Source organism: Ictalurus punctatus, chromosome 22 (assembly GCF_001660625.3).
Source record: "Ictalurus punctatus breed USDA103 chromosome 22, Coco_2.0, whole genome shotgun sequence".
Taxonomy (NCBI): Eukaryota; Metazoa; Chordata; class Actinopteri; order Siluriformes; family Ictaluridae; genus Ictalurus; species Ictalurus punctatus.
This window is the reverse complement of record NC_030437.2, coordinates 3,663,047-3,679,816: the sequence shown is the minus strand read 5'-3', so window position 1 is coordinate 3,679,816 and position 16,770 is coordinate 3,663,047. Positions and strand designations below refer to the sequence as shown.

At 40.5% G+C, this 16,770-nt stretch overlaps 1 protein-coding gene across 1 annotated transcript in view; it reads left to right on the top strand.

Moving 5' to 3' along the window:
• trpm3 (transient receptor potential cation channel, subfamily M, member 3) overlaps positions 1 to 16,522 on the top strand; it is a 178,663-nt gene extending 162,141 nt beyond the window's left edge. Inside the window, exons 19-25 of the mRNA XM_053674280.1 lie at positions 2,546 to 2,674; positions 5,480 to 5,731; positions 5,822 to 5,996; positions 12,112 to 12,262; positions 12,988 to 13,181; positions 13,422 to 13,554; positions 13,790 to 16,522. Coding sequence (XP_053530255.1) covers positions 2,546 to 2,674; positions 5,480 to 5,731; positions 5,822 to 5,996; positions 12,112 to 12,262; positions 12,988 to 13,181; positions 13,422 to 13,554; positions 13,790 to 15,287 — 2,532 coding nt within the window. The 3' untranslated portion in view covers positions 15,288 to 16,522. The remainder of the gene's footprint in view (positions 1 to 2,545; positions 2,675 to 5,479; positions 5,732 to 5,821; positions 5,997 to 12,111; positions 12,263 to 12,987; positions 13,182 to 13,421; positions 13,555 to 13,789) is intronic.
• Positions 16,523 to 16,770: the final 248 nt, after the last annotated feature.

Below are 16,770 nucleotides of genomic sequence, written 5' to 3'. Positions count from 1 at the left end.
GGTCCCATTACATCTGGCGTAAACCAAACACAGAATTCCACAAAAAGAACATCATACCTGTTCGCATGGTGGAGGAAGTGTGATGGTGTGGGGATGCTTTACTGCTTCAGGGTCTGGGCGACTTGCAATAATTGAGGGAAACATGAATTCCGCTCTCTACCAGAAAATCCTAAAGGAGAATGTCCGGTCTTCAGTCCATAAGTTAAAACTGAAGTGCAACTGGATTATGCAGCAAGACAATGATCCAAAGCATAGTCCACCTCTGAATGGCTTAAAAACAAAAAAGCAAAATGAAAGTTTTGGAGTGGCGTAGTCAAAGTCCTGACTTGAACCAACTGAGATACTGTGGCAAGACCTTAAACATGCAGATCATGATCAAAAAGTCTCAAAGAGTGGACCAAAATTCCACCACAGCGCTGTGAAAGACTGATCTCCAGTTATCGGAAGCATTTGGTTGCAGTTATCGCTGATAAATGTGGCACAACCAGATTTTACATTTAAGGGGGCAATTCGTTTTTCACATGTGCGTAAGGTGCTAGATAACTTTTTTGCTTCAATAAAAAAAATAACAAAAAATTCAAACTGCATGGTGTGTTTACTCAGGTTGCCTGTATTTTATGTTTTATTTCATCTATTTAGTATGAGATATACACAAAAACAGAAGAAATCACAACATCCACTTCAGAATGGGGGAAAAGTGTGAGCTCTGTAATTTTAACTGTGGCATGGTTTTTGGTGCCAGATGGGCTGGTTTGAGTATCTCTTGAGATTTTCACACTCAACAGTCTCTAGAGTTCACACAGAACGGTGCAAAAATAATAAATCCTGCGAGTTGAGGGACTGCAGGCTTAAACACCTTGTTGATGAGAGAGATCAGAGGAGAATGACTAGACTGGTCAGATTAGGGGGGAAAAATCCGCTGGTCTTTTTCCAGTCTTCAACTGCCAGTTTCGTATATACACTACACACACATGTACTTGCTGGAGTACTGTATGTATACAGCATTCTAAACTGATAAAAGTGTATTTTAATCCATAAGTGAGCCAGGTCTTTTAGAGGATTCAATTGTGACATTTGTCAAACTCCCTGATGGAATATTTTCTTTCCAGATGATATTCTAGATGCTGGCTTTCCCCTTAACACCCACTTCTACAGTGAAGCCTGTCAAACCCACTAGAGTCTGAAATGTCTGACACCACAACATCGGTCTCTGAAGTTTGCAGAGATTATGGAAACTTGACTGGAAAAGTTGTGCTCTTCTGAGTACTCTGTTGAGTTCTTCTCTTTTTTTTTTTTACATAGAAATTTATTGTGCCTATTTTTAATCATCTGCATTACCATCTCTCTGAAAATCTACGTTTTCTCCTCATGCAGTGTGTTTTTCCCAGTGTGAAAAACACCCAGAGGGCTGATGTGGGTGATCTCACACTGTGTTCTGAACAAAGCATCAAATTAACCGGCATCGTGACTGGAGAAGGCCTGTATGCGTCGGTAAAGAGAAAGTGCGGAGAGTGAAAGAGAGAAGAACGAGAAAAGTGTAAATAACTCGGTCGCAGTGTGAAACATAGCAGGAGAAGCGCTTTGTTGTTAGCCAGCTTTGAGTTAGTCGTACATTTTTAGAGACCTGAACAATGCGCCACCTAAATGAGATTCCCTGTATGAAATATACACTCGCCGTCCACTTCAGTAGATACACCTGTACTTTCATGCAGTTATCCAATTAGCCAATCATGTGGCGGCGAACCAGCCTGTATAGCAGTGCACGATGGGAACTTTCACACCCATAACAAATCATTTACACGACCATTAATGTTTCAAAATGATGTTTATTTACAATCAAATTGACTGTTAAATTCAGGGGAACACGATGCAGTAGAGGGTACAACCGTGAAATCCTGAACAACTATAGTGATTAAATGTGTTGACAAGTGATAGATGTACTGATAACCATGAACATACCTGAAAAATCTTTGGTATTCAATAACAAAGCGCGCCTCTTCATTTTAAAACGACGTGTAACGGCTCTTCTCTGAAACATGTGAATTGAAACAATGTTGTCCCGATGAAACAATGATTCCCGCCCATACCGATCAATTATAATAACTACCGCTAAAAAGAGCGCCACAATAAGCTCGCAGAGCTGCTGTCTGTCAATCCTGATGGATGACCACTATGAGTGGAACCCCAGAACATAAACAGGTGAGTTCTGACCAATGAGAGGAATAAACACATTTTGGTACGTGTTGAAATGTCGCCTTGGCTGACGGAGGTAGAAGGACTGCAGGTAGTAAATATACAACTACGAAATATAATATAAACTGGCAGCTCTTTCGAGCATTGTAAATTGCGCAATGCCATCATTTACACTGAAAGTGAAATGAGTACAGTATTTTCTTTCTCTCCATGTAAATGTTGAGCAGTGTAATTTCGTTAGTTAGTTAACACATTTGCTGTGTTGAGCTCTTTGCAGAAAGAGCAGAGTTCACGTCAAAGAGTCTTGTGTTTCTGTGACGTGGATTGTTTTGTTTGTTTGTTTTTTGCCCAGATGGCCTATGTGGGCTACCTAATGCTCTTCAACTACATCGTGCTGGTAAAAATGGACCTCTGGCCTTCTTCTCAGGAGTGGATCGTGATCGCCTACATTTTCACCAACGGCATTGAGAAGATGAGGGAGGTGAGGTCAAAGACTGGATGAGATTCGATCGACTTTGTTTTGCGTTTTTGTTATACACTTTATGGTCACCTGACCGTCATATCCATATGTGCTTGCTGAACATCCCATTCTAGATTGAGTCCTTTTCTAAATAATAATTATAATAACCTCCACTCTTATGCGAAGGCCTTCCACTAGATTTTGGAGCATGGCTGTGCGGATTTCAGCCACAAGAGCATTGGTCAGGTAAAGCACTGGTGTCGGGCAAGAAGGCCTGGTATGCGGTGTTCCAATTCATCTCAAAGGTCTTTAATAGGGTTACGGTCAGGGCTCTCTGCATGCCACTAGAGTTCTTCCACACCAACCTTGGCAAACCATGTCTTTTTGGACCTTGCTTTGTTCCTTGCCCCTTAGTTTCAGTGAAGGAAAATAACATGAAAATTCCATATGTTCAAAAAGCACCTATGGGTGTGACGGTCAGGTGTCCACAAACATTTGGCCATACATATAGTGTATATCTGCACACTTCCTTACACCTCAATTCCAAAGACGTGTGTCATCACTAATCTCTACACAGACACAGGACACTTTTAAATCACATTAGCATCCCTATCGATCATTACTGGGAGAAGTTATTTTATTTATATTCCATCTAATTATAATTACACGACATGAATTGTACTTCATCAAGTTATACATTTTTGTTCGTTTTTGCCTCGTTAAAGCACATTAAAGCACAGCTGTTAATGTGTCTTTTCTCCCTGACAAAGACTTTTATAAAACCTGGACTGGTGATCAGTGTTTTGGATTCTGTGAAATAAATGCAAATGTACAAACAACACTGCCAATTCTCCAGGTTCTTACGTAGCTTTTTCAGCTGCATAAGAACATGAATTTTACTTTTAGAGATGGCACAAACTGTACGCCTTTTCACACATGCCTGGGTGTGAATACTGAAATGACAAACGCTGTCAATCTGTTCGACTCAATTAGTTAAAATGTGCAAAGCCATACATCTTTATTGTGCAAATAGTAGAAAACAGATAATAAAAAGCAAATAAGAGCAATATTTACCAATTTTTTTTATTTTTATCTTGCACTACATTCCATTTTTGCTACATTTTAATTGACAAAATATTAAAACTCAATTCATTATGTATGTTAGGATTATCAACAGCGCATTATGTATTTGCAATTAGTCATTATGCTTTTCACGTTTAAATCCCCTCTGCGAATTATTTACTGCAAATGTGGCAGTACAAACTTATTAAAACATCGGAGTTCGATCTGGATTAAAACATGTTTTCCTAACTTCTATTTAATTTCAATAGAACGTAACAGACATCAAAAAAAAAATTATAATCATGTGACCAATCACACCAAACTTCATAGAAATTCAAGAAAGCCTATAATTTAAATGTCTCAGTCATGTTTACAGCAACTTCAAATGGTCACAAGTGTTAAAATACCAGCTGGGGTTTTAAATAGGACGGGGCTCAGTAGGAGCTCACTGGGAGAAATCAGACAAGCTGAGCTCCTGAATGTCAGTCTGACAGAAATTGCGGTCTCGAGTAGCGTACTGAGATTTGTGAACCCCTCAGCTGATTTCTCCACACAGTCCTGTTTTAGACACCCCCCCCCCCCCTTTTTTCTTTCCAGGAATGAAATCAAGCTCCCTCTCCGTGATGAGAAGGCTAATACTGCCCCATATTGGCCATGAAGCTCATGTGCACTCTAGCAGCATCCCTTTTGTAAAATATGTCAATTATGTGTGGTTGGTTTAGATATATTACAATTTGCAATCTGGAGCTCTGTGACTGATGACATGCATTACCTAGGAATCCTTTTTATCCAAGTAGAGTAATCATATTTGTGATTGCTGCAGTGCATTTGAAGTCTTTGTATATATATATAGTACTGTGCAAAAGTCTTAGGCATCCTATTTTTTTATTTTATTTTATGACTTCTACGTTATCGAGCCAGTGCAAAAACATTTTAGATTTCTAAACATTACTTTTCCAGCACAAAATTTAATGTTACAGGAAAATGTTTGTATGTCAGTAGAGAAACCAGCATATTAAGTTGTAAGAGACACTTTTCAGACAGAAAATATAATGAAGGCTGCTGCAAAAATTAAAAGCGAGTGCGACAGTCGAAGTCTCCAGACGAACTGTGGCTGGTTCTGTAAGATTCTCAATCAAACTTACAGCTCATTTCCTTATAAAACTGCACTAATTCTACCTGAGACTACTTTTTGTAAGCAAAGGGTCTTCACACCGAATGTTGCGTTTGTTTCATTTATTACTGTTTACTGCTCTTTATAGTATTTTTTTTTTAAATGGAGAAACATTTAATGTCAATATTATTGAAGGTATCTTTGCTCTATAGCATTTCTTTGCATGTGCCTAAAACTTCTACACAGTACTATATTTCTGTTATTTGCATGATTGACATCTCTGTATGTCTGTATGTCATGATCAAATTACTGTCATGGTTAGAAAATGCATTTACTGTGTTTAGAGCAATACACTGTTGGTTACACTCAGACAACAAATATTCAAAAGTGATTTAGGATCAAAATACAGGACCTGATTCTGCATATTGATGATAACAGTAAAAAAAAATCAACTGAAACATAACAAAAGTTACTCACTGTACAGGTCCTGCATGTCAATCTTCCACCTGTTAAACGTAGAGATCGAGTGAGCAAGCAAGCGTGCAAGTCACATGCCAGGGCCATAAAGTCCTAAACTCCCCCAAGTCCTAAAATTGGATGATGGTTGATTAAATAATGTATTTTCTCTCTAACACACATCTCATCCTCAGATCCTGATGTCAGAGCCTGGCAAACTGCTGCAGAAAGTAAAAGTATGGCTGCAGGAGTACTGGAACGTCACAGACCTCATGGCTATTCTTATCTTCTCCATTGGCATGGTGCTCCGTCTTCAGGAGCCGCCTCTCATGAGCTATGGTCGGGTCATCTACTGCGTCAACATCATCTACTGGTACATCCGCCTGCTTGACATCTTCGGGGTAAACAAATACCTCGGACCCTACGTAATGATGATTGGCAAGATGGTGAGAAATTCAGTCTTATTAATTAGCCAATACAATGATGGAATGACCTGAAGACTGTTGCTTTAACAGTATCTCGCTCTTTCTCTGCAGATGATTGACATGATGTATTTTGTGATCATCATGTTGGTGGTGCTGATGAGTTTCGGTGTGGCACGTCAAGCCATCCTGAACCCTAATGAGGATCCATCATGGATGCTGGCTCGCAATATCTTCTTCATGCCCTACTGGATGATCTATGGAGAAGTCTTCGCCGACCAAATCGACCGTAAGACATCTTCGTCGCATGTTTTAATGACGATTTAGAGAAGTCAACATCTTTGGGAGCCTGGTTTTGAATCTGCAGTCATTTTGGTTTTTATATTTAAAAACCTCTTTAGAGTTCTCAATCGACTCCTGCACCTTTTCAAATCTACCTGACCCCCAACACACCTGATGCAACCTACTGTATGTAGGGACTGATAATTAACTCTTGAGTTGAATCCCTTGTGATTGTAATAGGGAAAAAGTGAAACACTGCAGGGCAGCAGGCCTCCAATACTAGTCAGGTACTATGAACCGACGGGTGATTATGTATAATAAAAAAAAATACATTGACTATAGCTTTAAAGTTAAAAATTGTTTCAGATGTGGAACATCAGCTTTTAGCATCTGTTAGTTGACCAGAAATATAGTACTTACACTCCACACTGCTCACAGTAATGAACTTCTGTTCACAGTACAGTATCATTTGATTCAGAGAAAGTGAATCTGTCAAAATGTTTTAGAGGGGTTCTGGGATGCCAGCAATGCCACACGGTATTAAACGTAATAACAGTATAAAACAACACCCAAACTGTTATAAAAAGATGAATGTAACATTTGATACAGTGGCTGGTACAGATGCTGAATTATGGTGAAGATGGAGTTAAAGGAAGAATCAAAACAAATGAACGTTCACGTGATTCATAAAGCAGGATCTAACAATTAGTTCCTCCAAGCCAGGGTTTGTCTTTGGCATAGGCAGCTGTCCACCAGGGGTGGGGTGCAGAGTAATATTTTTTTGACAAGCCCTCAGCACTCTTATCAAATGTACTAGTGCTGCCAAAGTACACGGCCCCCACAGAATGGCGCACGGATAAGCTAGGCCTGTTTCCAACAGGACACACAAGCAAAACGTATTTGTCCAGCGTACACATTTAAACCAGGTGCGATGTTGTGGTGCACATATTGTAAACCTGCATTTGTCATTGGTTAGCATAGTCAACACAAAAGCCAACCTGACGGACCTGTATACACTGTTGCACCCAAAGACTGTATATATGGGTGGACGTCAGAACAGGGGTTCAAAAGTGAAGCCAAAATGCCTCTTAGGCCCTCAAGTGGCTGGCTGCAGAACAATTTTTAACCCAATCTATTCCCATGTCATTGTAAAACAAGCCAAACAAACCCGATTTTTAAGTAAAAAATTATTATCCGAGATAGTGTTCTGTCTTTTTTTTTTTTTTCAATTGACATTGATTTTACCCTCAATATTTTTCCTTGGAATAAATGTGTATTATAGGAGTTATTTGAGGGGCGGCTGTGGCTCAGGTGGTAGAGCGGGTTGTCCACTAATCGTAGGTCTGGCGGTTCGATTCCCGGCCCACATGACTCTACATGCTGAAGTGTCCTTGGGCAAGACACTCCCGATGGCAAGTTAGCGCCTTGCATGGCAGCTCTGCTACCAGTGGTGTGTGAGAGTGTGTGTGAATGGGTGAATGAGACACAGTGTAAAGTGCTTTGGATAAAAGCGCTATATAACATGCGCCAGTAAAATTTGATGATAATTAAAAGCAGGTGGTTGATGGGGTGATTGACAGTTTTAGGGTGGGCTGATGAACAGCTAGAAATGACAGTCAAGCCTCATGAATGTGCACGCATTTACCGACACACACCTGAAGCTCTTACTGAGACTACAGCCCAGTGAACTTCATTTGCCATCTTTCAAACTTTCCAGCAAAGACTTACAGTGTTGACAACTTTGACAGTTCTGTAGCAAAGCCATATCTTGTTCAGTTTTAAACAAACCCTCAGCACCGAGCTCTTTGCATTTTTTTTTTTTTTCTGGCATGTGGCTCATTTTGATGCTAGCTAGCTGCTAGATAACATTAGCAAACTGAAACACTTTGAAGGGAAAAAGAGATATTAGCATGCTAGATATAACCATATTATTAATTCAGTCTGGATATTAAAATTGCCCGAGTCACATCATAATTAAATAAATGATGCGAACATCATGTTCATATATGTATTCTGGTTGGCTTGCTTGCAAACACTAATGTTAGGTAAAGTCGATTACTATGCTTGCTAACTGTAACTAGAGAACATTCTGAGGCATGTCATGATATGATATTTTTGAGCAGAAGAAATTATACTGCACCTTTTGTGTAAAACCTCAAACATTAGTTTTTATTGTTTAAAAATATTTTTCCTTTAAAGAAAATCAATACTTCACCACCATTCAAATGGGTAGCTTAGTGGGGTAAGAGCAAAATGAAAACCATAGGGAGCACCATTTTTTTCCCCAAAAAAAAATTAATTGTGCTAAGTATAATATTAATTATTGAATGCTGTTTACTGGTATATTTTCAGTTAGTACATTACATTAGCTGCTTGGACTTAGGTACATTACTTTGATTAAGATGATGTATTAGCTAACATCAGCAAGCTAGAAAAATCCAAAATCTTTTCCTGTCAATGGTAATATCAATTTACTTTACCAAGTTACATGACTACAAATTAGCAACATGTTTTACATATTAATTAGTAATGCTGTACTTACTTTGAGCTAGTGTTGTTCGATGTGTCGTCTTACGTTGTTGCACATTAGCCTTCATATGTCACTGTGCACGTTGCCGGATTGAAGAAGGGGAGTGACCAGTGACCAATATGGGTGGGAAAGAGGCAGATGCACTATCCTACTGGCTGTATCTACTGCACAGACTCTGGCTCCAGTTTTCACCTACCGCGCAAACTCTAATCAAGATAGCCACTTTCAATTCGACCAAATTTAGGCTTCAAAACCACACGATGGGAGTCGGTGGCACCATGTTGTCCACCCATATACTGTATACGGTCTTCGGTTGCATCACTGAAATTGAAACAAAGACATCTTTTAAAAAAATATGGCTAGAACTGTATAATGCAGCGATCAGCCTGGGGGGAGGAAGTTTGCTGTTTTAGTCTTGCCATAAGCATATGCAGTACATTTGTCAGTATTTCTTAATGCTGATCTAGAATGACAAAACAATCAGATGTATTTTATTCAGGATATGAAGAGGCCTTTGGAAACTATTAACATATCAAATGGGTATTCCTTAGGCATGGAGGCCTGGAGAACTTTAGACTTGGACATTAAAGGAAACGTAAAAGGATAAAATACTTGAAGCCCCAGCTATTAAGTGCCATAACATGGTCCTAAGGTTTGCTAATATAGAGCAAAGGTAACAGACTACATAAAGTCAACATATTCAAGCATGGAATATGTGCAGATGTAGTGCTATAAATTGGTCGGGAGGGCAAGACGCAGACGCACTGTCCCACTGGTTGTATCTACTGCAGAGAGACCCAGAGTTCCCCCTGGGTCAAGATTTGGTAGAACCCACTTTGTCTGCAATTATAGCTAGTTTTAGAGGATATGTCTCTATCGTATGTCTGATTGAATGAACACCATTGGTGATCAGTTTTTGTCTAAGAATCAGGTTGAGGTCTGGGCTTTGACTGGACTGTTCTAACATTTTCTTGGTTTGAACTACTCCAGTGTGGATTTGCCAGTATACTCAGGGTCAATGTCCTGTTGGAAGGTTAACCTCTGACCAAGTATCAAGTCTCTGGTCCCTCAACCCTGACCAGTTCCCGCTGATGAAAGGCATCTCCATAACATGACGCTACCACCACCATGTGGAGTGTTTGGGCTATGGATCTCTCCAGCTCCTTCAAAGTTTACGATGGCCTCTTGGTTGCTTCTCTGACTAATGACCTCTTTACCCAGTCACTGTATTTTGGTGGATGGCCTTCTCTAGACAGAGTAGTGGATGTGTTATATTCTTTCTATTTTTAAAAAATATTTTGTCATTTTTAAAAAAAACAACAACAAAAAAAAAACAAGTCCTAACTGATACATTTACAGAGCTTTGTCACAACCTTGTTCTTTGTCCTTTCTTTGTTTAGGTAGGGTTTCTAACAAACTCTGGGGCCTTCCAGGAACAGTTATTTTTATATTGCGATCACATGATTGAGATCACTTTAATCGCACACTACTAATTATGTTACTTCTAATTGCATCTGGCTACACCAGAACAAATTTAGGGCTTTCATAGCATATTGGGTGAATACTTATGCAAAATTATGTTTTTATTTGGAAATAATTTTGCAAAATGTATTGATCCCCCCCCCCCCCCCCCCCCCCACTCCCACCCCTCCCACATGTTATGGGCTATTTTGTATAGATTCATGACATATACACCCAATTAAGTCCATTTCAGCATTTCAGTTCCAGGTTGTAACACTACAAAATGTGGAAAGGTTCAGTGGGGCACTATGCAAGGCACTATATAGTATTGCTTATGTGTATACATTTAAATAATTCGGGAGTTGTGTTTGTGCATATGTGTGTATGTGGGGTGCGTGTGTGTGTGTGTGTGTGTGTGTGTGTGTGTGTGTGTGTGTGTGTTCATACTGTAGGTGGATAGCCCAAAGACAAGAGAGCTGAAATAACACTGTCATTTCTTGTTGCAGATGTGAATAGTAGGAAGCTACAGAACAGGCTGAATGAAAAACTCTGGCCGGTCGAAAATTACGTTCGAACTCATGGAACTGGGCGTACCAGTGGTCCATCCCATATAGGCAAATCCAAATATCTATCTATCTATCTATATATTTAAATATGAAATATTTAATTATTTAACAAGAGTTCCATTGCCAGTGCCATTCCAGTTTCACGACCATGCCACCTACTTCACCATATTTCCTTTAGGAGCCAAGACAATTATGGCACTCAAATTGACACTCAAATGTTTCCATGCCAGGGGTCGTAGTTAGAACTGGTCTTATAGTACAAATTTATCTCATTGTACTTACGTTGCATTATAGTTTTTAACGTCTTTTTTATTTCCCTTCAACATTTCTCCATAGGAGAATCTTGTTGGTATTGTAAGGATCATGAAGTTTTCTAAATATGCCCTTGGAGGCCTGTCTGAGCCAGTCAGTGTAGACTTCAGGAGCTAAATGTAGCCAGGAGGTCTTAAGACATGATGCATGAATCATGCAAATAAGTCATTGTGGAATTGAAACTTGGGTTGAGATGAAAGATCAGCTTTTTATTTCTAATCTCTGTCATGGAAACTTGCTCATGCTGAATGCGTGCTCCACCGCCCATCCATGCTAACGTCTGTGGCATTGCATGGTACACCAACCACACAGGCATATGCAATGCTACTGCCATTCATACTAACATGCATTTTAAGATGGCTAAACATACACCAAAACAGCAAGAACTGGATTGGAAATAATCATAGATACTAGTTATTTTTAACTGTCTGTGTATAGGCTGGAAATATATATGTACGAGAACTTTAGATCTATAAATAGTTTTCCATGGGAAAAAAAAAAAGTTGAAGTATTCCTCATGTGAAAAGTTTGGTAGGCAAATACATTGTGTGTATAATATGTAAAATAATTTATACAAATAATATAGGTTTCTTTTTCCTCAGAATCCTCCATACAGTACATCTGCCACCTATCGTCATCACCAAATGTTTTTTCATGTGGTTCAGTTGTCAGAGTTTTTTTGACAGATTAAAAAAAAAAAAATGGTCTGAATACAAATTGGTGTTACTTCAGTTCTCTATCTTTGGGCTTCCGCGTGTGATTGACCGCAGCAAACAAAGGATATCCACAAACACAAACAGCTCCAAGAGTGATGACTGTCTTCTTGTCGAAATCCACAGCAACTGAACCATCCCTTCTGGAAAAAACGAACAATGTATTTTTTATACATTCTGCACAATCATCTTTTATGAGAATGCTACACTCTTACATATCAATATATTTTAAACATTGAGGACATGTTTAAATATATTGGGGAATGCAATTGAACATGAATGAATATGCTTTGAAAGGTACTTTAGATCCACATCTCAGTGCATATAGGCTTGCCATTTGGCTTCTCACTCCTTATTGCTCCTCATCATTTTTTAGTTGTGTGGTAGTCAAGATTAGAGCAATAAGGACTTTCGGATGTGGTTTCTGTTGTGTTTTTGTTTGTTTGTTTGTTTGTTTTTCATTTCTCTTTTCATTAGTTCTGTCAGTCTCATGAGCACATAAAGATCTTGTTGATGACAACTAATGCAATCTCTCCATAGCACCATGTGGGCAGAACATCACCGCAGAGGACGGTACTATTGTGTCCCAGCCTCCATGTAAGACCGGCGCGTGGATTGTGCCTGCCATCATGGCCTGCTACTTGCTAGTTGCCAACATTCTTCTGGTCAATCTCCTCATTGCTGTCTTCAAGTATGGCCTATTATGACCTATCTTATGACTATTACATGAATGTGCCCATATATTGATATGTCAGTATATGACAGTTGACTTCTGTTTAAAGATGTGAGTATGAGAGAATGATGTATTTCTACGTAGTCCTGATAAACTTAGTAGAACCAAGTACAAATCGCGGCGTCCGAAAACACCCTTCACAAATAGTATCTATTAATTACAATGAAGAAATATTAAGCTTCATTGGTGGATATTTTTTTTGCTAATGAAGAATTTCTGACAATATTATTCCATAATGGGGCGCACGGTGGTTTAGTGGTTAGCACGCTCGCCTCACACCTCCAGGGTCAGGGGTTCAATTCCCACTGTGACCCTGTGTGTGCGGAGTTTGCATGTTCTGGGATAGGCTCCAGGTTCCCTGTGACCCTGAAAAGGATAAGCGGTATAGAGGATGGATGGATTGTTTCATAATTGCATTTATGTACGAATTCCCTCGAGGCAACTCATATCATATAAAATTATAGCGAGGAGCAGGGTCTTAGCTTTTCTTATACTGTATATTTGTTCATATATATAATCCAATAAAATCTCGCACAGTACTCTCACATATTTTGCGTGAGATCCGGTTGAATTTAGATGTTATAAACAAAGACTGTACGCAATTTGAATGTAAATCTCATGTCTGTGTTTGGCCTTTCTAATGAAATGCTGACTACTAAGATGGTTGTGTGCTGTCTTCTCAGCAATACGTTCTTCGAGGTGAAGTCCATCTCCAATCAGGTGTGGAAATTTCAGCGCTATCAACTAATTATGACATTTCATGAGCGCCCTGTTCTTCCTCCTCCTCTCATCATCTTCAGTCACATGACCATGGTCCTCAAGCATCTGTGCTGTCGCTGGAGGAAGCATGATGATGATGAACGGGACTTTGGATTAAGTAAGTTACCGGTATCATAACTGGTTTCAAAACAAGCTTTGCTCAACTGCTGATGTAGAGCTACTTATCAAGCTCTTTGTGAGGTGAATAGAATTATACCTGGTGATTGTCCTGCTAGGTTGCATGCAGGCTTGGGGATTTCAATTATATAAGACATATTGCATACAAACATAAAACAATCGAAATAAACTGCTGAATAATAATGCAGAGGTTAAACTTCATTTTAATTCATACTACCAGAGCTCTTCATCACAGAAGACGAGCTGAAAAAAGTCCATGATTTTGAAGAGCAGTGCATCGAAGAATACTTCCGAGAAAAGGATGATCGCTTCAACTCTTCCAACGATGAGAGGATCCGAGTAACATCTGAAAGGTTCACAGAACTTACACAAAATTCAGATCAACCATATTCAGTCAATTGTGGTAGTAAAAATATTACCATTGCAAATAAGTTTTTTTAAAAAAGTTGCTTCAACTCAAAGACCAGTTTACATCTCCTTAAATCCCAAGAATTTTGAAAAATAATTAATAATCATGGGGCAGTTGTATGGGGCGCTTGGTATGGATGTTTCAGGGTTCTTTAAACTCTAAATGCTTGTCCTCATCAGGGTGGAAAACATGGCAATGAGGCTGGAGGAGGTAAACGAGCGGGAGCACTTCATGAAGGCCTCATTGCAGACTGTGGACATTCGGCTGGCACAGATGGAGGAACTGATTGCCCGCATGGCTGCGGCTCTGGAGCGATTTACAGGTGTGGAGAGGACTGACGTGAACAAAGCACATTCGAGAACGTCGTCAGACTGCACTGACACTAACTATATCCTCCGTCAGAGCAGTTTCAACAGCCAGGAGGGAAACGCCTACCGGCTGCAAGAGTCTATGGAACAGGGTGGGGAGGAGTCCATTTCTCCAACTTCACCCACCACTCTGGCACCAAGGGTGAGGAGTCACTCCTTCTACATAGGCCATTCATCCCGAGACAGGTGTGGGACAGACCGAGTTGAGGGATTTTTCAAGGAGCGCTCTTTGAGCTTACACCGTGCCAATAGCTCACAGTCAGTCGCGTCAGGAGCTGCCCAAAAAGAGTGCAAACCTGCCCCTCTGAATACGCTGTCTGTACAACAACAGCACCGACCCTCATCTTGCATCGATATATATGTGTCCACAACAGAGGAGGCAGAGCCCCAAGAGAGCTTCCTGGAACCAGTTCGAATGGCTCAGACTCTTGCTCGAGACCCATCCCTCCATTCCGAGATCATGGAGGCAGTGCTGTCTGGGGAACGGGACTACCATGGTAGGGCAGGGGTTAGTGAAAGACAGTCAGATGGCACTGTCTTATTCGAGGACAGCGTTGCCACCGACCTGCCACTGTGCACCACCCACATACCACCAGATGCCCTGCCCCCATGGGACATAGAGCCATCCCCTCCACCCTCGGCAGGCATCCTTGAGCGCTCCAAGAGCAGCCGCTTTTTATCAGCGGCTGGACCCATGTTCTTGGATGAGGCCCAAATGGTGAAGTCCCACAGCCTCATGTTCATGCCACGCACCTACTATGGTGGCATAGGCATGCAAGTAAAGGCAGCCGAGTACACCAGCATCACAGACTGCATCGACACACGCTGTGTCTCGACATCATACCCAGTGCCCGAGCGTTCAGATTCACCTGGGGGCTCATTCACCTTTGAGAAGCCCCAGGAATTGTGTGCCTCACACCCAGAGCGTGATGCTGAGCTGAGCCACGCTGAGTCTGACCATGAAGAGCCCACCGAGGGCTCAGCTGAGACCAGCAAGCCCTGTTCCAGTGGAGGTGGTGGTATCGGGGTTGATTTGGCCATGGGTTTAGCCCTGGGCCCCTTCTGTTCTCCAGCCTCCAGACTAGAACGAGCCAATAGCTGCTCCTCATCAGAGGACTCCCATTCTAATGTCTATGCCCGAAAGAGCTTTTCCATCAGTGAACGCATGGACAAAGGACGTGCCAGGAATCCATTCCAGAGGAGCAAGTCTGGTATAAGGCCTGACAGCAAGACAGACACACTCTCCTTGAGGAGACTAGCCAAGCCGTCAGCCTTCCAAAGCTTTGATGGCAGGCACAACTATACGTGATGGTGGAGGAGATTAAGTGGAAAGGGCAGAAGACATTGTGGATCTCCTGTAGTATGCATAGAATGGGAAAGGAATTTTAAAACTTATCTGATGTCCAAAGGCCTGTCCAATAAGCAGTTAGCACTGTCTGGGTGAATTATGTGCTCTACATTGTAATGATTTGTCCTGGATAGCAAACTAGCACACTATGACACCTTTAGCACCATAGTACAAATCTGGTTTACAGTGTTGCCATTTGGCAAAAATAGTTTGCAGTCTTTTTGAACTGGTAATGCCTAATGTTCATTCCTTTCTGTGAGTTCAGGTGGAAATAGAATAGGGGAATATGTATCCAATGAACAGACTTGAAATATATAGAGAGAGGGTATTCCCATTAATAAGTAGGTTAGCAAGCCATGTTTTAAACGTATTAAGTTTCCCTCTCCCTACTTTAATCACCCCAAACCACTTGTCTTAATCTTTTGAGTTTGACTATCCATGTTGTAGTCACTTTACCAATGTAGGAGTCGTGAGTTTAAATTCAAATCAAATAAAAAGACAAAGGGAAATATTTTAAGAGCCGGGCAGATGTGAGAAGACATTCAACATTTGTTGTATATAATTAGCTTCATCTTTTATCTTGGACACACATGCATAGACATGCTTATTATACAAAAAAAAATTGCACATATATTTTCTCAGATGTCTATTGTAGATTTAAAAAAAAGGTTTTATCATGAAAATATACATTTTATTCAACCTTTGAGACATTTGCTCTTAGATACCCATATGGTGCAAGTGCAACCAGTGCTTTCCCGGTGTACATTTGTAGGACTTGAAGGACCTACCCCTACTTCATTTCAGGTTCTTCACAATATCTCTTGGTCACATGTGTGGACCATAGTTAGTTCAATGTCACATGTCTAGCACATGGTCCGTTCAAACACAGTCTAACACATGGTACATGTGTTCATTAGAATAAAATAGGGTTGGCCTTCACTCAGCACTATTTTACATCTCAAATCATTTAAAAAAACAAAGTAATAATCATGTGACTCGTAAATCGTGATTTTGAAAGTGAGCTCATGGGAACAGCTGGAGTTTCAATCATTAGAGAACCAAGCAATCACAAGTAATCACACTTCGGCGGCTTGTTTAAGACATTTCGTCAGAAGGAAAGGACCTGATCGGTTGGTCGTTGTTGTTTTTGACACTACCAAGATTATTGATGTAGACTTGCTATGCAAGAGGCCAGGCCAGCGGGGGGTGGGGGGTGGGGGTGGGGATGGGACGGGGGGCTAGGGAGTGGTTCTTATGCACTTTAGGACATGTGTTGATTTCAGGTATGCACATCTGTGAGCACTGTTTTTCAGGTCGGCTGAGAGATTTTAATTATATATTCCAAATCATTATACTGTACAAGTATTAGAGTAATCACAGCGTATTACGACATGTACATACAAACTTTCGTGAATTATTCTACATAATGATTATTTGTGTGATT